This window comes from Giraffa tippelskirchi, chromosome 10, assembly GCF_054371585.1.
Source record: "Giraffa tippelskirchi isolate mGirTip1 chromosome 10, T2T-mGirTip1v1.2.pri, whole genome shotgun sequence".
In the NCBI taxonomy this organism is placed as follows: domain Eukaryota; kingdom Metazoa; phylum Chordata; class Mammalia; order Artiodactyla; family Giraffidae; genus Giraffa; species Giraffa tippelskirchi.
In genome coordinates this window covers 82,190,063-82,210,893 of record NC_137284.1, presented here as the reverse complement: position 1 = coordinate 82,210,893, position 20,831 = coordinate 82,190,063, and the positions used below count along the sequence as shown (strand labels likewise).

The 20,831-nt window shown below is 34.5% G+C and overlaps 1 protein-coding gene and 1 long non-coding RNA gene across 3 annotated transcripts in view; one reads left to right on the top strand and one right to left on the bottom strand.

Moving 5' to 3' along the window:
- LOC145524401 (uncharacterized) overlaps nt 1-20,831 on the top strand; it is a 133,751-nt gene that overhangs the window by 102,961 nt on the left and 9,959 nt on the right. The gene's annotated exons all lie outside the window — the stretch shown is intronic.
- SEMA3D (semaphorin 3D) overlaps nt 10,180-20,831 on the bottom strand; it is a 217,772-nt gene continuing 207,120 nt past the window's right edge. For both annotated transcript variants that reach the window (XM_081536535.1, XM_081536536.1), the window contains 2 exons: nt 19,869-20,008; nt 10,180-12,813 (listed from right to left, as the gene is read on the bottom strand). In XM_081536535.1, coding sequence (XP_081392661.1) covers nt 12,388-12,813; nt 19,869-20,008 — 566 coding nt within the window. In that variant the 3' untranslated portion in view covers nt 10,180-12,387. The remainder of the gene's footprint in view (nt 12,814-19,868; nt 20,009-20,831) is intronic.

Below are 20,831 nucleotides of genomic sequence, written 5' to 3'. Positions count from 1 at the left end.
CTGCTCCGACTGATAGTGTTACTTGACATATATCCTGATTACAGACTTGGCTCCCTGGAGAAAAAAGCAATCTATGCCAAAAGGAAAAATGGATTGAAATCCTCTGAGCTTCCAGCAAAGGTTGTCTGTCTAATATCCCTCCTAAAATGGAGCCATAATTCACTTAAATTCTCTTCTAAGCAGAAGAACGTTAACTTTTGACCAACAGACTCTCAGATATAAAAAGGAATCTTCATTTGATATTTATTTGATACTCACTAAAGACCACAGTTGATCTTAGCTGAAAGGGTAATGTTAAAACACAAAAGTAACTATTTATAAAAAGGAAGGCTTTCATTTTCCAAATATGAATAAATAACTGTAACGCTACTAATTGAATTTATGAACATGAATATTTTAACCTGTGCCCCAGCTACTACCCAGTTTATTCAGTGCTATTTCCTAACTCCATGAAGGCATTTTCCAAATCTGTGAGATTAATCCAAAGAATGAGAAGGATGGACATCGTCTCAGAAGAAAAGAAAAAACAAATTCAATTAATAAGAATTCTTATACCGCAACATGAAAATTAGTATGACTATTTAATTTTTTGTTACCTAAATTATCCTAAGTATAATTTCTTCACTGAAATAATGTAATACAGATGTTCCCAGAACACAGTTTAAGGGTTGGACTTTAGCACCAGGGCTTGCTTGCTTTTATCAACTTGCAGCTGCAAGGGAACACAGAATGATTTCGACCCAATCCACTTAGCTTTAAACCCTGTCTCTGCCTTCATGTGGCTTTGACAAGTTATATCACCTCTCTGTGCCTTAAGTTTTCTTATCTGTAAAATCTAGATGAAAATAGTTCTATTTCACCTGAGATTGTGGGAATTAAACAAATTAGTATTTCTAAAGTCCTTTTAACTAGTACCAACGCTGTCTATATAATTATGTGTAAAATAAAGAAAATATCATTGGAAAACTTAATCTCTGGAATTCTTAGTTTTTTCATTAATAAAGTTAAAATAGTATTTACTTCATTATATTGTTAAGAGAATTTAATGAAGATTGCATTAAATAAATATTAGCTTCTATAATTATTAGCTGTTAATAAATAGAAACAAAATTAAATCTCCATGTAGCAGTAATGAGAATACTTATTATGCTGCTGCTGCTGCTGCTAAGTCGCTTCAGTCGTGTCCGACTCTGTGCGACCCCACAGACGGCAGCCCACCAGGCTCTGCCGTCCCTGGGATTCTCCAGGCAAGAACACTGGAGTGGGTTGCCATTTCCTTCTCCAGTGCATGAAAGGGAAAAGTGAAAGTGAAGTTGCTCAGTCGTGTCCGACTCCCAGCGGCCCCATGGACTGTAGCCTACCAGGCTCCTCCGTCCGTGGGATTTTCCAGGCAAGAATACTGGAGTGGGGTGCCAGTGCCTTCTCCTATACTTATAGACATTTTCAATTTAGAAATGGGTCAAGAGACATGACTGTTACTGTTAACAACTTGGAATTTAGAATCAGACAGAGTGGATATAAATCTTGGTTCTGTCATGTAACAGCTTTGTAATATCTATAGTGACATCAAATCACACTTTTATTCTCTGCTAGTGTCAGCTTCTTCTTTTGAAAAATGTGAATAATAATTCTTGCATCTAAGTGTTGTTGTGAACATTAACTGAGACCATGTTTGTAAAGTAGCTGGCACTCTGTGTGCATTTAATAATTGCTAGGTATTAGTAACTTTCATATTTATTGGGTTCCGCAGTTTGAAACTCAAATCACATTTTCCCCCAAAATACTATATTTCAGGTTGTGACCAGTATTTTGGAAAAGTCTAGGTAAAAAATATATAGAGAGATATTTCAAAGATTAAATAAAAAAAAAAAAAAACAGATTAACTAAAACAAAAGCCATATTCCAATGAAAACATAGCAATCTTAAGAACCCTCTGAGGAAATCTAGACTAGGAGTCCCTTCACAGAAGGCAGCCCTCTTCTTCCAGTCACATTCATGGCAGGGTGTTCTTGTCCATGAGGCAGTAGATGTTCCCACGGACCAGTAGGCAAGTGACGGCGTTCTCTCGGTCTGCACAAATGCAATCCTCTTTCTCTCTCTTGTACCTTCAGCTACAGAGACTTGAGTGGGTCATAGTCCACAGTGCATCACACATTATTATCATTGGCTCATTCAAATTCTTTCTCTTTGCTTACTCACTTGTTTATTTTAACCCCATATCTAGGCTGTGCATGCTAAGTCGCTTCAGTCATGTCTGACTCTTTGCGACCCTATTGTCTGTAGCCTGCCAGGCTCCTCTGTCCATGGGATTTTCCAGGCAAGAATACAGGGATCTTCTTGACATAGGGATCAAACCCACATCTCTTATGTCTCCTACATTGGGAGGCAGGTTCTTTACCACTTTTGCCATCCGGGAAGCCCAGTTATATTTGCTGGGTTGGGGCAAGAGTATAAATGGAGGCCTCAGGCCCATGAGTCTGTGTGCTTCCTGAATTTCAGGGAACCTCAAGCAGATGCATGTGAATGCCACAGGCTACACATGTATAGTCCATCCTCCTTCACTACCCCACATCCTGGGCTTGGGGATGCTGCACTAACAAACAAAAAAAAAACGCTTTCCTTGACCAAACCTTAGTCAGGCTCCTTGAAGGCCTCTTCTGGACTGATTTAATCTTGGACTTCAGTGTCCATCTTTGTTGGCTCTGTGTCACCCAGTTTTAGCAAAGATCCCGTCAGGTCAGTTTAGCCACTGGTTTGTCTTAGTAGTTTTTTATCCACTGAGCCCAACTCTCTTGTTTCTTGGCTATAAATACCCACATCTTCATGTTGAACTTGAAATGGAGCCCAGTTCTTTCTCTCTCTCTCTCTCTTTTTTTGTTTTATATTTATGGAGGTTGTCCTTAAGCCATATGCCAATTAATTCACTGTTACTGATTCCTTACTTTTATCAATATCTTCATTTTCTACCAGTAATACAAGAATTGAGCACACTTTTATTTCCTTATGGTCATTTTCATCCCTTACATCATAATATTGATGTTGAGAAGCATGAATCAAACCTTAACCAATTTGCCATCTTTTCAAGAGATGCAACAAACTGCTTCATATCAGTCACTCCCTTGGTGAGATAAAGTGGAAAACAAAGGAAAATTTCTAAACGTGTTTGGTATGGAGTTCCTACTGAGATTCCCCAGATATACATCTGCATCACATAAATTACAGACAACTCTTTATATACTCAGAAATAATTATTTTTAATTAGATTTCTTCACTAGAAATGTAAAATACTGCTATATAAGTGCATTTATGAATAGCATTAATTAATATTAAGTGTCCAAAAGAAAGGATTGTTGCTTGATTCTGTTTTTATATAGTCAAAGAAAGCAAGTAGTTCCAAGCTTTGCCAGTGCCAATGCTTGTTTTTCTGCTGGTTTTCTGTTGGTTTCTTCTCTAGTTACATATATCATCCTGGGTCCAAATAAAAATCATATGTCAGTAATTCACTTTTTAAAAATATATGTATGATGCATCTTAAGCAATACATCTTAATAGTTCTAAGTCAGAGAAATTTTTGCTATTTGATTGATAAACTGTATAAATGTAACCAATATGCCTAATTCAACTATATTTTTGAGAAAATATAAACAGGATTGAAAATGGATAAACAGGGTTATAAGTTTGGTTGACTCTCATTTAATGCTGGGCTGTAAAGGTCTAGTAGAATGTTTTTCCAAGAAGATCCACTTAGGACTTATGTTTTCTTTAATGTAAACAGTACAGGGAAATGCTACGGCACAAATAAAATAATTTAAAGTATTATTATCAAAGAATATCTGTCAGGTAAATCTATATTCTTGACTCTGCCATTAATTTAAATCTTTAAAGTTTTCTTCAAAGACCTGTTCAAAGTCCTTGTGTTTAAACAAACCATCCATTACAAATTATATGGACCTTTCTACCAGTTTAAATCTTGTAGATTATGGCACTGAGTCCACCTGAATCAAAGAAAAAAAAAAAACCACAACACCAGTTTGTAATTTTTTGTTTAAAACAGATGAACATTCAAAAATTTACCAATTTGATTTTAAAAGAAGTAAATGGGGTAGGAATTTTAGAAAATGTTTCCAGTAATGAATCATGAGAGTTTTACAGAAAAGTTGTTTCACAAGTTGCTAGAGACTGCACTAGATATTAAGAATAGAGACTTTGTCTTCCAGAAATTAAGTTTCTGGTGGAAGATATAAGAAAAATTTATAAATTTTTAAGCTGTTTTATACCTTAGAGACATCTCATCTCATTAGAGAAATTAATGGTAACTCACATCAGGATACACACTAACAGGCTAAGTTGACCACCAGCTCACTTATATTCACTGCATTCCCTACTACACTTCTTTCATCTGTACCAATAACCACGAATAACTTCAGCTTTCATTTTTCCTGAGCATCAAACCCATATATCAAACTCTCTACCATGCACTCTTCAAATCATCCGAAACTCAGTGTTCAATGCTGAAACTATGATCTTCCCACCTTAACCTCGTTTCCTCACTATAATTCCTGGTTTTGTTTTGCTTTTAACTATCATCCATCCAGTTGCAAAACATAGAAATTTAGGGGTCATTTTTCACTTTTTTTTTTTTTCTCAAATGCTAAATTGATGAAAATCTCATTATATCATGTCTGATTAAAAATATCAAAATGTCATTCCCTGTCTCCAGGATTAGATCTTCATCTAGTCTGAATCATAAAGTTTCTAACAATCAGAACTTTGCCTTCTTGGTCAGCTTTCTATAATTTCCACACCTGAGTAAGATATGGTTATTCTCACTCTTAACTTGGCCTGTGAGCACTGAAACCTAAGACTGCTTCCAAATGTCTCTAAAAACTAACTACAACAACACAAATTACCATGGGAGATTTGACGTTTTTATTTGTTTTTCAGTAGTAAAAATGACCTCTAGGAAAGGGCTGCAATTATAACTAAACTCGATAATTGGAGATAATTGCCCAATAGTAATTTGTTTCAATATATTAAAAGCTTAGAGGGATATGGCCCATGAAACAACCCCTTTCCTGATGCTAAATGATAACTTCCTACCTGGTAAATTGGTCTCATTTTCTTCTTATTCAAGTTTATGTACTTTAAATTAATACTCTCCACTATGTCCCCTTCTACTCCTATAGTGCATATGTAAATATACTAGCCCCTCATTAACAGGGTCCATTAAAACTGAGAAATTTGCAAAGGGCAAAAATGTTAGACTAAATTTTGGCCTTTCTCCACACATGAGCAAAACAGCCACAGTAGATTAAAAATGTGTATTATATTGATGTAGAATGTTTCCTAAACAAAATAATGATTTGTGGGATCATTTAAAGGTATTTTGCAAGATATAAATATTTCTTCAGGTTACCTAAAAAGCATGAATTGGTTTATAAATTTGATATGTAAGCCAGAAAGAAGAAACTCTATATTTTAAATATCAACCTCGAACAGTGTTCATTCCAAGAAAGGCCAACTCAGCTGTTTGGAGTCCTTTGGCACATTAAGCACAGGGTTCTATATCCTAGATGCCTTAGGCATTTCCATAACAATAAGGTATTGCTTTGAAAAATAGACATTGTTCCAGGGTCCCTGAGGCCAAACAGGGTCCTCACTGTCACATTTTAAAATAATCAGGGTGTCCAAGAAAGTCCATAATGTAAGTGGAACTGGAAGTTTGCATCTATTATGATGGCTGCATATTGAGTATTTCTATATGTTATTCTTTTCTCTTTCCCTCTCTTTTTAGATTTTACTATTGAGTACTTTGTTCTTTTACTGCAATTTAAATCTTCCATTTACTTTTTGTTATGAAATACTTCAAGCATGTAGAATTATGCTGAGCAACATATTTATATTATAAATCCAACACACAACTTTGTGAAATGCTAACACTTAAATTTACTAGTTACTGCAAATATATGTAGTATATAATATGGAGTTTATATTTTTTTAGAGAAATAATACATTATTGAAATAGCCATACCTCCCTGTGTCCTCATTCTCTTATTTCTTAGAGAAAAATATATTCTGAATATAGTGTTTAACTTTTTCAGAAATGTTTTTTACATTTTTACTCCTTACATATGAATGTCTGTATCCATAAGCAGTATCATTTTCTTCTTTCATCTTGAAAACACAGTATAATTCTTTTTGTGTTCCTATACTCTGGGATTCTGTTTCTTTCACACTGTTTCTTAAACTTTTCTTTATAGATGCATGCAGCTCTTCCCCTCCCCCCATTTAAACTTCTGTATCCATCTAGTGATTATACTTCAGTCAATTCTGTAGAACACAGACATTGTTCTCTTTTTTCTATTATATTTAATCTTACAATAAATATTTTTAAAAATGTCTATTGCTACACATGTGGAGAAGGTTCTCAAGGAAATACTTAATTGTGAAAAACTGGTTCTTGGTGTATGTGCATTTTAAACTTCATTGAGTATTGGCAAGACACAGTTTTACCCAATTTCCCCCACAGGAAAACTCTCCCATCAGGAGCTTCCATAAGCCTCTTATCCTTCTCCATCACAGGGGAGACAGACTGAAAACCACAATCACAGGAAAGTAACCAATCAGATCACATGGACCACAGCCTTGTCTAACTCAATGCAACTATGAGCCGTGCTGTGTAGGGCCACCCAAGACGGAGGGTCATGGTGGAGAGTTCTGACAAAACGTGGTCCACCAGAGAAGGGACTGGCAAACCACTTCAGTATTCTTGCCTTGAGAACCTCATTGCCAGGAGAAATATCAGTAACCTCAGATATGCAGATGACACCACCCTTATGGCAGAAAGTGAAGAAGAACTAAAAGAGCCTCTTGCTGAAAGTGAAAGAGGAGAGTGAAAAAGTTGGCTTAAAGCTCAACGTTGAGAAAACTAAGATCATGGCATCCGGTCCCATCACTTCATGGCAAATAGATGGGGAAACAGTGAAAACAGTGACAGACTTTATTTTTGGGGGGTCAAAAATCACTGCACATGGTGACTGCAGACATGAAATTAAAAGAGATTGCTCCTTGGAAGAAAAGTTATGAACAACCTAGACAGCCATATTAGAAAGAAGAGACATTACTTTACCAACAAAGGTCCTTCTAGTCAAAGCTATGATTTTTCCAGTAGTCATGTATGGATGTGAGACTTGGACAGTAAAGAAAGCTGAGTGCTGAAGAATTGATGCTTTTAAACTGTGGTGTTAGAGAAGACTCTTGAGAGTCCTTTGGTCTGCAAGGAGATCCAACCAGTCCATCCTAAAGGAAATCAGTCCTGAACATCCATTGGAAGGACTGATGCTGAAGCTGAAATTCCAATACTTCGGCCACCTGATATGATTAGCTGACTCATTTGAAAAGACTCTGTGCTGGGAAAAAATGAAGGTGGGAGGAGAAGGGGACGACAGAGGACGAGATGGTTGGGTGGCATCACTGACTCAATGAACATGAGTTTGAGTAAACTCCAGGAGTTGGTGATGGACAGGGAGGCCTGGCATGCTGCAGTCCATGGGGTAGCAAAGAGTCGGACACAGCTGAGTGACTGAACTGAACTGAGTATTGGCAAATCCCTTTTCCAAGATTCGTTTGTACTAATATATACACAAATGACAAGTATATGAGCTTCTGAAGCAAAAAATAGTTGTTTACATTTTCATCATCCTAGGCATGAGTTTCCTGGACTAGCAAATCATACTAATGCAGATAACAAGTTGTGTGGTTATAGATTTTTTGATTCTCAAGTGCTAAACTTCTGTCTCCTTTTTTCTGAGGATCACTCCCATGTCTTACTATAGTCAAAGAATTACACGTGGAATTTTTTTCAGTTATTAATCTTAGGTTGTATTTTTATTTATAGTAACAGCCTGGGCATGCTCTTAAGAGGATCCTATACAATTTTTTTTCTTTTTAAAATTTTATATATACACATTAGCATAAATTCTCATGTTTGAAGCTTGTCAAAGCACTCAGAAAACTTGACATTTCTTTATACAACATCACTACAAGTTATTTCATTACAGGTTTGGGATATTATAATATTATCTATTTGCAAATATAAAATATCCTACATGGGTGTACCAAATCAATAAGAAATATAATTTTCTCTAAAAGAAATTCAAGTAAATTCTTTATAAAACAAAACTAGAAACCTCAACTTATGCTTTTAAAAATTTAAATTCATACAGCTAAGCGTACAGATGACTATTTTTAATTTTCATTTATAGGATGGTAATTGGAAATTTAAAAGTTGTTACTTGAGTAGTAATATTAATTCAGTCTGCTCAAGTCTAAATTAAATCACAGTAAAGCTTAAGTATATAATTATAATAATTGGAAAGAGAAAATTATTCTTTTTTTTCATAAGGGAAATTATTGCATACTTACAGTACAAAATATACCTATTAAAATTTTTTAGGTGACCTTTTCCTTTGTATTTGATTCAGTGTGATTGTATATATAAAATTTAGTTATCATGTTTAGGGTTTGAAAAAAAAACTTGCACACAAACCAACATTCTGTTTATAACCATAAAACACTAATGTTTGTATTTATTATAATACAACCAAAATATACATTTAGCAACTTGCAATTATTTTAGATTACAAGACTACATTTCTTTTAAAATAGCAAAACTATAAATTCAAAGTAGATTGCTAACCACTTACAATTAATAAGAATTAAATTACACAACTAACTGACAGATTTTTTGCCCTTCCCCCCAAAATCACCTATTTCAAACATACCATAAATACTTTAATATGACAAATATTTAAATGAGAGGTATAAGTCATGTATATGTTCCTGTCTTTGCACTGTCAATGTGTCCAATCTTGGAATTTTTTTTCTTTTTTTAACCTCAAATGTAAATTAAATTATTTAAATATTGTCATTTACTGTGAAAAAAATATTTCTATAAAAACATTTTAAATATCTCTTTTTTCTAAATTCTCCATTCCAAATAAGACTAATGAATTCCAACATTTTGTCCAAGACAAATTATAAAGGGAAGCTGTTTCAGCTTTCATTTCCACTTTTATTTATGATATTTCATGAGATATATTTAAGTTTTAAAATATCAGTGTTTAATGCTCTTGTTCAGTTTAACAATTTGTAGACATCTAATTGTCCTTGAAATTTTAATTTTCAATATAATGTAGAAAAGCAGGCACTGGCAACCGTAAACTTATTTTTTGCTTGAGTTTATACAATTCAGCAGAAACAAAAGTTAATAGCATATAAAGAACTGAAACATAGACCAAAGGAGCAATTCAAGAGTAAACCCATTTTGCAGGCAGCATATTGTAGGTAAGCAGTATTTAGCTAACGGATTTGTGAGGTATGGTGTGAGTTATAATTCTTTCACTACTGTTGTGGTTTTTGCACATTTCTAATTTTCTCTATTTTCCATTTCTTAAATAATTTGGTTGATTTTCAAAAATGTTTTTTTAATAATGTGAATGTGATGTTTTGAGCTCTTTGGGGAAAAATAGGTTCTACATTAATTATTTAGACTATCCATTTCTAAACAAACTTAAAATTCCCAATACATTGACTGTAAATGAATGCACAGTCAGGATTTAGCAGCATGAAATTCAAATTTAGCTGGAATGAAATTCAAATGATGAATATGCAAGTCAGAGACATGTATTCAAAACATGGGGGGAAAAAACCCATAAAACTAAGGCTAAACACATACATTTTAAGACCTCTCCATACAAAGCTGAGTTTTTAGCAAATTTGAAACTATTAACTATAATTTTATTTTTCATTATTTCAAAGAAAATTTGGTAAAAACTTTCAGTGGTGAGGAAGTATACATTGTGTCTTATCTCTAGACTTAATATACTCATACTGTTCCCCTAAGTGTTCTAAGCAATTAAAAGATTAAAAAATTAAATGTAACAGCTTAGATGTCTTGTTTTTATAAATATACATAAATCTTTGCCAATAAAAGTTTTATTTATTACATGACTTTTTTACTAACAATATTTCAAACATATTTAAGTAATTATCATAAATTAATAGATTTAGATCCAAAGCAGCCATTAAAATTTAGCTGTCCATTTTATTTCCTCCTAACTTTTTTCTGAATAACTAAGATAAGAAAGAATTAATTAAAAAATGGCTTGGACATTCATATTTTGATGAAAACCAAATTTATTTTCACAAGTCAATTCTAACACTTGAATTTCATATAATTCTCCCAAAGCTATCCATAATTTGATCATTACTGTCTAATATACACATATTTGGAAATCTTTTTAAAAAAAATACTCATATTCTTTGAGCTTAGTATGAGTTCCGGGAAGATTTTAAGCCAGCAAATCAATAGTTTCAAACAGTCTTGTTAGCAGTCTGATCTTGCTTGAACTATTCTTATGGATTAATTTTTAATAGAATGATTTGTTCTGGTTCACTTAAAAAAAACTATCTTCCTTAAGTTTTCCTTATAGTAAAACATTTACAAATGTTTATAAGTATCCTGTCAAAAGGTGACTTAACATCATAGATCAGTGTGACTTCTTTGAGTAGGTAAGCAATGCCAAGTACAATGAGGGTAAGATAGAACGTTTTGAGCATAAAGCCAGGAACAGACATGATACTGAACTCTGTAATAAGTTGCCTTCTCAGAGGCTTTTACTTTCAAGACACGTACAATGCATGAGAAACAAGCAATGTCTGCTATTTAGTTTTCTGAAAAGCTGCCTCTGTGTGAGGAAGTGACTAATTTTTCATTTCACACTAAAAAGGGCGTGAAAAGGCAAAACAGAAGAAGGCTAAGGGTTTTGTGTTGTATGAAGGAAAGGTGAGTCCTTCTTAAACAGGCAGGAAACATACCATACATATTCAGAGGGAAGGTCAAATTGGAAACATTTGAAAGCGCTAACAAAACGTGAAAAATGTTAATGTGAGTTTGTTTTCTTCACATGCAGTAGACTTATTTATTATTAAATTACTAAAACAATGAGACTATATCGCATATAATCTCAGAAATGCAAAAAAGGTTGTGAAGAAAAAGATGTCAAAGAGTTAATTTAACCCTTTCCGTTGTAAAAATTTTTGCATTTCGTTATTTAACAAATACATAGTATTCCCACTCCCCACGACTGTTGTCTATCTAATTCTATCTCTATATATGTATATATTGTTTTTTCCTATTCACTCAAATAAAATCTAATAATCCATTATTTAGGAGAGAATAAAGACACTAAATAGAAATAATTTAGAGTATGATGAAATTTTTGGAAAAAAGTGAGGCAGTACATACTGAAATTCCATTGGTTGTAAATAAATTTGTGTTCTTTCTTCCCATGATCCTTTAGAAAATGTAACTTTTCCTCAGGCTTTTGCTTGCAGTTTCTTATAATCTAGAGTTTTGTTTTTTTTTTAAACAGATGAATTACAAATTGGCAGCTACTTATACTCCAGTGCATAAAGCCACATTACCTTTCATCCACTGTATTTGTGATTATTCTTCCTTTTTATGGGGATAGGAGTTTTCCCCAAAGCCAGAATTTATGGCTGGCTTTCTTTCCCTTAACAAATCCCATCTGCGTGCCCTCCCATTAGGATGCAGTATACTTCATGATGTTTTCTTTTATTAAAATATTTATTAAGCATTCTCTCCCTATAAAGCTCAGCACATATTCTAAAAACATATAACTGAGCACCAAGCTCTCTCTCTGAACCTGTTATCCTGACAAGTCACAAGGAATCCTGGGAGGGACATTTATGCCCTTCAGTAAATCAATGCTGCAGGACACTAAATTGTAACCCCTGGGGTCTGAAAGGAGTAATGCACCTCTCCAAATTTCCAAACCATACGTCAAGAGCAAATCACTCACTGGGAAAGTTCCTGGTGATACTGTGAGCTGTATTTTGCATCTTCCCTCCAATCCTACCACCAGGTAGCCAGTTCTAAAGTGGAATGATATATCCGTTCATAAGAACATAAAGCAACAACTGCATGGTAAACTCCATGCTTAAAGGCCATGCAAAGGACATAAAGCACCTTATTTCAATGTCAAATTTGATGCTTTCTTAGCTCAGTTATTTACATAGTAAATTCAAAAACTCAGAATATAAAACATTTACAAGTGTAAAGCCCCTGTTTTGAGGATAATTCTGATACTTTGCAGGTATAAGTTTTAGTTCTTGGAAAAGTGGTTCAGATGAATGATTCGCCCTTACTAATGCCATATCCACCATATAGTCTTATTCAGATTACTGTTCTTGTGCTTTAGCAAAACTCCCTGGAAAGCTCTTATGAGTTAGTATAAGGATGAATAAAACAGACAACAGTGTTTTTGCAGGTAAAGAGTTCTTTTCTTTAAATTAAATAGAAAACTATGTGGCCACAGCTCTAGGAAGTTCTTTCAGGTCTCTGTGATGTCTTCGATTTCGTTTCTTCTTCATTTCCTGCATGTGCTTCCACTTTGGGCTGCCCTTGTTCCGCTGTCTCCGCTTCTCCCTGTGCCACATCTGTTCACAGTACTGGTCTAGACTGAAGTTTGGGCTGCTAAGGATTTGGATGTAGTCTTTGTATCTCAACCTTGACTCAGCCAACAGATCCTTGACCCGACCCTCCTCATGCTCTGCCCTCTGGGTGTTTTCCATCTGTTCATTCTCAATGACATTCAAAGTCAGCTTCACTATGGTGTGGATAAAAGTGTGCTCCTGTGCTTTGCAGTAATACAGCCCAGAGTCCTTTTTCTGCAGACTTCGAATCAGTAGCCCATATTCTGTTTTGATGATCCTTTCATCGTGTTTTACCTGCAGAGTTGAAAACAGGTAGGTAATAAATGAGAGCCAGAGAGGCTGCATAGTTTTACTTAGATGAATCTAAAAGATCTAGTCCCCATCTCTCTGTCATTAAGCATAATACTGTCAGCTGTCGTGGAAGAGAGTGAAAAATTCAGCTCACGTAGCTGCCCCCAGAGATGTATGGTTGCATCTGATCATATCTAACTGAGTCTTTGGAATATAGTTAGTTTTTCCTCCCAATCTACAGATAGGAATAAAAAGTCATGAAAATGAAGTAAACCTGGAAACTATCAGCTGACCAGGTGGCTGAGATGGTAAAAGCGTCTGCCTACAATGCGGGAGACCCAGGTTCGATACCTGGGTCGGGAAGATCCCTGGAGGAGGAAATAGCAACCCACTCCAGTATTCTTGCCTGGAAAATCCCATGGACGGAGGAGCCTGATACGCTACAGTCCATGGGGTCGCTAAGAGTTGGACACGACTGAGCGACTTCACTTCACTTCACTTCCACATACTAACTGGTATTCTAAGAACACCGATTTGTATCTGAATTTTAGAACTAGAATGTAACATTGGCAGTCACTGTGTAGAAAAAGAGCTTTAGTGCACACTACTACCTATCATGTAGAAGAGAATGATGATTCTGAAGGAATTTACTCTTTTTTCTAGATATTGCCAAATAAATGAGCTGAATAGCATATGGAAACTATAAGTGGTGACTTGTTAAAAGTCAAGTGGAAAGGCATGGAGGACACAACCTTTGGGATGTTAGAGCTGTAACTGAGTAGTACCATATAGTCAGAAGGTTATCAACATTTAAAGCTGAATTTCTCTTTTCACTATGAGTTGACTTTTGATACTGTGTCTGTATGTACTTTAGACTATGTCATCTGTGAAAATACTTCCCATACCTCAGTATACTATAACATTGTGATGTGACTTCGAGTATGAGAAAGCTCAGTGAACAAAAAGAACTGCCCCTGGAATGTGATGCTCTTTGCCCTTCGAAGCAATAGTACAGAAAGACAATTCAAATGTTTAAGCTTGCCTGGCCCCCAGTCTGGTGTGAATAGTGAACCTGTCTTCAATAAACTAGAGGCATGTTTACCAACACAACAGCCCTGTTTGATGTGGAGTATTGTTGGGCTCGGCACTAAGTAGAATAACGACAACAACAACAAAGAAGTCTGGAAGATTTCCCAGTTTACACATCTGCCCCTGTATTGTGGACTTTGAGCTGATGGAAATCAAAGAGGCATAAAGACGGCTAAATTAAATTTATTCACAGTGGGTGGACTATACTTTGCATCTTTATGTGAAAAATATGTAGGAAAAAAATCCCCCTATTCTGGAAATATGAGAAAAGGAAAAGAAACATCTCTGGCTACCAGCCCAGTTAACTCACAAGTATATGGCCAACCACCCTCCGTGCCAGAGAAGTGCAGCTGGCGGGGTACCACACAAGGCCAAAGGCAGGTCACAGCTCAGATCCCTGGTTAATGAGGCTGAATGGTCTCCAGCCCTGCCTTTGCTCTACACTGAATCCACACCATCAGGGGTCTGCTTGTTTCCCTTACTTTACCTATTTGGTTGAGTTGGTGTGTAGTGGTTTTTTTTTTTCTAATGGATTTATTCTAAAGGCCCAGACATTTTAAAATGCTACTGTAATAAAACTCATGTTGAATTAATTCATTTATATTCTTAGAAACTATAGAAATCTCCTGCCTAGAGTAAAAGTTGAATTTGAATTGGTAGAGCTCTAAAAGATTAAACAAAAATAACAATCTCAAATTTAATGTGTACTATATTTTTTTGTTTTAAATTTTATTGTAGGAATTATTTTTTAATTTAAATACATCTTAGATCAAGAAACTGAAATTCTGACTCCATAGCCTAGGTTCTGGTTCCTTTCTGCTCTACTTCCTATGACTACTCATTTATCTTTCCTGATTGGTCTCCCATTTATCAAGTTGGTGACACAGCATATAGTGTATTTGGGGGGGGGGGGTTAAAAGTAAAGCTCTTTGAAGGTTAAATGTGAAATATTATTAGAAGCATCATAGACTACTGCTATACTGCTGGAGAGGTGATGTTCTGAAGCTTCACTTCTGTGATTCTTTAATGGAAAATGGCCTGTGGCTATTATTAATAGCAAGATGATCAAAGTGGGTGACTTCAGTTACAGTTCATCTTTGGATTTTCTTTTCTAGCTGGTATTCTTGATAATTTTTTTTTCTAATTTATCTGTTTTAATTGGAGGATAATTGCTTTACAATATTATGATGGTTTTTGCCATACATCAATATAAATTGGTCATAGGTATACATGTGTCCCATCCATCCTATCTTGCTAAACTGCCTTTAATGTGACTCTTAGAGATTGTTACAACTCTGACTCAATACTTTTTATTGTTCTTTTTAAGCTTCTGACAGGAAGGAACGATGACTTTGTGATTTCACACATATTACACAACACTTTATCATTATTTTTGCTATTCTCATTTTGTGTCCTGTTTACATTATTTTACTCTGAAGTCTGGCCCCCTTCCCTCCTTTCCAGTCTACTTCTGTCCCTACAGGATTCAGGGTTTCATAAACACCTGGCATTTCATTACCCTATCGGGGTCCTTCACTTTTCCTTTCTTGGTTTTTGACCTACAGATAAAAAGTTTGCTTTAATGAATTTCTTTTTGGATTTATCTAAATTCTATTAGATAATTTAAGGGATATTTTTTTTCTCTTCCTAAAATTTCAAAAATATGCCTTTAATGAAATAGTATCTCTAACAAAACATTTTTAACTGATATATTTTCATAGGATTTTTGCAATCTAGAGATAGAAATCTGCGACCCAGAAATTAAGTGGTTGATTAACATTTGCCTCCTTCACATTCTCATTCTCTGTAATGCTTTCATTCCATGCTGGAGTAGGATGCATTATGCAGACTGCATCTCGACAGTGAAATGTCAGCACAGTCAATTTAGAAAATTCAGCTCCTCTACAAAGAGATAATGTAATCTCTGGCCACTGATTTAAACTCATAGAATTTTCTCCACTCTAGTGATATGTAAAACCTGCTCAGCCTTACAAATCAAAACCACGCTTGAACTGGGGTCGACTATCCATTTGCCTAATGTGAACAAGGATAATATATTTGGCATTATTAAATGTAGATCTTCAGTGAAGGGCAATTCATTTAAAATGAAAAGAGAAACATGGACTGGGACAAAGGACAGTTAGATATTAAGCAGTAGGTAAAGGTCAGGGACTTGATTCTCTGATAATAGCAGCCTAATGGTAATTCTTTTGCAGATAATTCACCTGCCAGGTCTTTCATAGCTAAAGCATGTGTCTTCGAAGTGACTAGGGCTTCAAGAGTATTTCCCTTCAACAAACATAGATAAAGACTTATTTAAAAATAGTGCTGAGGCAACTGGCTCATTATTTAAAAGAGAAAAAAATCAAATGAATACATAACTCATTCTTGACTAATATCTTGGAGTAAATGCAAATATAAAATATAAACTGTAATTGTAGGGACTTCTCTGACAGTCCAGTAGTTAAGACTCTGTGCTTCCATTTCAGGGGGCATGGGTTTATCCCTGGTTGGGGAACTGAGATCCAACATGCCATGCAGTAGGGCAAAAAAATCCCCAGAAAACAAAAAATTATAAAAGTAAAATCATAAAATGATGAGAAAATATATATGTTTTTATTGGGGAAGGAACTTCTAAGCACAAGTGAGAAATCATAAATCAATAGATGTGTCTAAATGTGTGTGTTATGAAGACACAAAAAATTTTTACAGATATAAAACATAATAAAAAGTTATTTATGCATAATATTGAATGTTACTATCTAAATATATAAAGGGTTTATTAAAATTTGTAAATGACTGTATCAACATAAACCAAGCAAGTAATAGGTAAGGCAGTTTGCCAATATGGTGATTTTGATGAAAAATTAGCAATATACAGTTGTTTATCCAAAGCTGTAAGAATATTAAAGTCTTTAACTCACTTATTTTACATTTAAGAATCTGTCCTAAGAAAACAAGTAGAGAAAGATTTAGCTAAAGGAAAATTGATTACTTTAAGAGGTAACACAAGCTATTTAAATAAAACATGGAACGTGAGTGGATGACTGTGGCATCAGGCTGGCAAGGGTGCGGGACAGGAATCGTGTTAAAACTGAATGGCAGGGGAACTCGCTGATAGTGTGATGGTTAATAGGGAAAAACCTGAAATAGAGATCAAAATATATGTGTGATTATCTACACTTTGTGATCTCATAGTCTTTTATATGTTACTGTATTTTCAAAACCATTTATATTGCTTTTATAATAAAAGCAACAAAAATAAAGACCTACAGATAGAAACATACAAACATTTGAAGGTGTTTTAAAAATATTTTAAAAATCCACGGAAAAATTACTATCACAAATGGTATATTATTTATTCAGATCTCAAAAATTCAATAGAACCTTGGGGACTGTCAATTACCTTGCTGGTTACAGCATAAACATCATCAATTTCAAGAACAGCTCTATAAGAAAGTCAGCAGACAACTGACTCATGACCTTCCCAACAGCACCCAACTGTGAAACAACTCAACAAGGAAATGTTCTCCTCCTGGCAGAGAATAACCTGGTGACAGCCTCTGTGCCACAGGGGATCCTGGGCCTTCCCTCAGGCTTTGTTTTTTTTTTTTTCCGAGTGGAGGAAAGATTTCAAACTGTGACCTTCTTGGTAGAGGGTATCCTGCTGGGAAAAATGCTTCAAATCTAGTCTGGATTTTGTCCCTTTCCTCAGCTCAGGAAGCAGTATTGCATATCCTGGACAATGTATAACTGTTTATTTACAAAGATAGATGAAAATATCAGTTGAAACATTACAGCTAAAATATTTTAAGTATAATTCAATAAATACACTATTTCTGCTCCATTGAAATTTATGGAGCTTGGTACCACCATGACTATATGATAAAATGTACATTAAAGTAATGTATAGCTTTTTCTGGAAACATAAAATATCTGAATGCAAACATGCATAGGCAAATGTATGTATCTATAACTGCCAGGGCACCCCAAGCAGAGTTCAACATTTTTTAAAGTTAGATTAAATTTGTCATGGAGGAAGAAAATCGTTATTAAAAAATTATATTTAACTGAAAAGAAATCATCAAACTTTATTGACTAAAATTAAAAATAGTCATTTGAGATATTCAAAAATACTGTAATGTAACTAAAACCTGCATGTTAAAAAATTCAGATTAATGTCCTTCCAATATTTCATGGATAAATAATAAATGCTTTATATCTTGAATTTAAATCATTTTTACATCAGATAAAACTTTACTATATATTGGTAAACAGTGAACTCTTAAGCACTTAGTATAAATATGGATATGCCATATTCTTAAAACTTCTGGATGTAACAACAAGAATCAAGTTTTATTAGAGAATTTGACATAAGGACAATTGTCATATTTGACACAAGGACAATTATGACATAAGGACATGAGACAATTATTCCCTTAGTATTAAATATGTGAAGGGTCAATACTTTGATAAATTATTCTTAGATGAAGAGAATAACAACTTCTTAATTTAACAGTGGACCATACCATAAAAGTTGGTTCTTTGACTCCAAGGTTTCTCAGCCTCAGCACTACTGACATTTGGGTGGGGCTGGATGGTTATTTATTGTGAGGGACTGAGCACTGCACCATGAAGAGCATCATCCTTGACCTCTACCTACTAGACGCCAGTAGCATCCTCCCTCATGCAGTCACGACCAAAAATATGAATACTTTGGGAGCAAAACTGCCTGAAGTTGAGAACCACAATTCCACAGTAATGTTTGACTGATTACATATCCTATTTAAATGTTTATAGAGTTAACAAGAAGGCTGATATTTTAGAGGACATCTGGTCCTCCTACTCACATGGCAGAGAAACTGAGTGCTAGAGAAGTCACCACCTGCTCAGAAACCCTCAGCAGTCAGGGTGAACACATCATTACTGCTACTTCCTCTTTCACACATCCTCCCAGACAGAGAGTGTCTGTGATGTTATATGAATTATTTTACACTTGTGAGTAATCCTCTGCTTTGAAATTCACATTCTCATATGTTTTTTTTTTTTTTCATTTTATTTTGACAGGAACTCTTGCATTTATTTTATTTACCTTAGAAAATTTTGGCCCATGGGACTTCAGTAATATTACCAAAGAGTCATTACTCAACTCGTGTAATTCTGACCCTGTGTTCATTCCATTACAATTACATTATCCTTAATTTAATACTGGGACTTTTAGAATTCTAGATTATAACTGGTTTCTCAAATTCTGTCATTTAACCTGTTTCATGTTGTTCAAATAATATTAATATACAATTTCTCAGACTACTCAAACTCATCTCATTAAATTCAGTAACATATATAACTTACCTATCTCACAAAATCTTTGTAATATATTTTAAACACATATATGTGTTAGAAAAACTGAAACAGGGAAAAGTCAAAAGTAGAGCATCCATATTACTTTTCCCTCTCTGTTGATTTAATTTTAATACACTAGAGTGAAAAGGTACAGTTGTCTAGATACTTTTCCAACTTATTCATGACACGATATGATAAGATACATATTTCCATTTTCATACAAACTTAACATGTTTCATTTTATAGTCTAAAATGAATACAATGTGAGTTAGAATTTAGTCATTGTCCTACTGTGAGGGAAAAGTCTCATTCTTGATCAGGAATTGTTCTAAAATATAGAGAATCTATGAAAAACAAAAAGTTGAGGAAGAATCATGTATATTTTTTTATTTGTCTGCTTCTAAATGTATTTTATTAACACGTTTGCATTAAATTGGGCTATTTGTCTCTCAAAGGCATTGTTACCTTGGATACCAGAGTATAAAATTTTACTTTCCTTGTTATCAAGTAGTGATAAGAGCTGCATTTGTCACTAAAAATTGAACATCTTCTCTCACAATCTAAATTTGATGTAAGTTTTACACTCTTTCCCTCAAGGTAATCTTTCTTTGATGACTATAACTTACCTCCTCTCGATGTTCATCTCCTGACCGCTGGATATACCACTTAATAGATGCTTGCTGGGATTTAGGTATACATTCCAGAAAGGTTGAATTAAATTCAATGCCAAAAATCACCTTTTCATCAGCAGCTTCATGACTAATGCCTGGAAAGCAAACATGGAATAGGAGATTAACCTTGACCTGATTTTAAAAGCAATGGGAAAATAGACTGATTTAGAACAGATGCCATGAGGGAAAGATTCATATATGTTATTAAAGAGAAACGAAATTCATAGCATAGTATTTGTTACCTATGAGCAAAATATTAACTAATAGATTAATTTTTTAAACTCTATCCTAGCATTTCAGTTTTTATTCTTTCATCAATATATTAACTTTTGCAATTTCTTTTTTTAAATAAGAATTACAAGGTATAACTAACATTGAGCCTCTTTGAGTTGCACTGAATAAACTTCAACATCTTTTAACTTTAAACCTTTTAATTTGTAGAAAATATAACCAATTTTGTAGATAGTTCTGCAAGAGCAATTTATTTCACCTTTAAAGAGAAATTCATTATGAATTGGTCCACAGAGCTGACCACAAACCGTATGTTATGACCATATGACATTTCAGTATCAGAAAAGTAAGTGCACTTCCCTATACTTGATGAATCCCTATAATTGGATATTCTAACACTCTGAATCAGGATATTATCTACCCCCAAAATGTTATCTTTTATTCAAAGAGGGATATTATAGCCCCTCATGCATCTACAATAAGACAGTTAACGAGAGGCTAAAGGATCAGTGTCTCAGACACCTTCTTCTCGTAAATCAACTGCACCATCAGAAATACATTCCATCCAGAGTAGCCAAAGGCTGTGTCCCATGTGTGATCTAAGATCTGTAGCTCAAATTTGATCAAATAAAAAATGACGGCTTCTCAGCCTGGCCCAAACATGCACTTTTTCATCGTATATTCAGA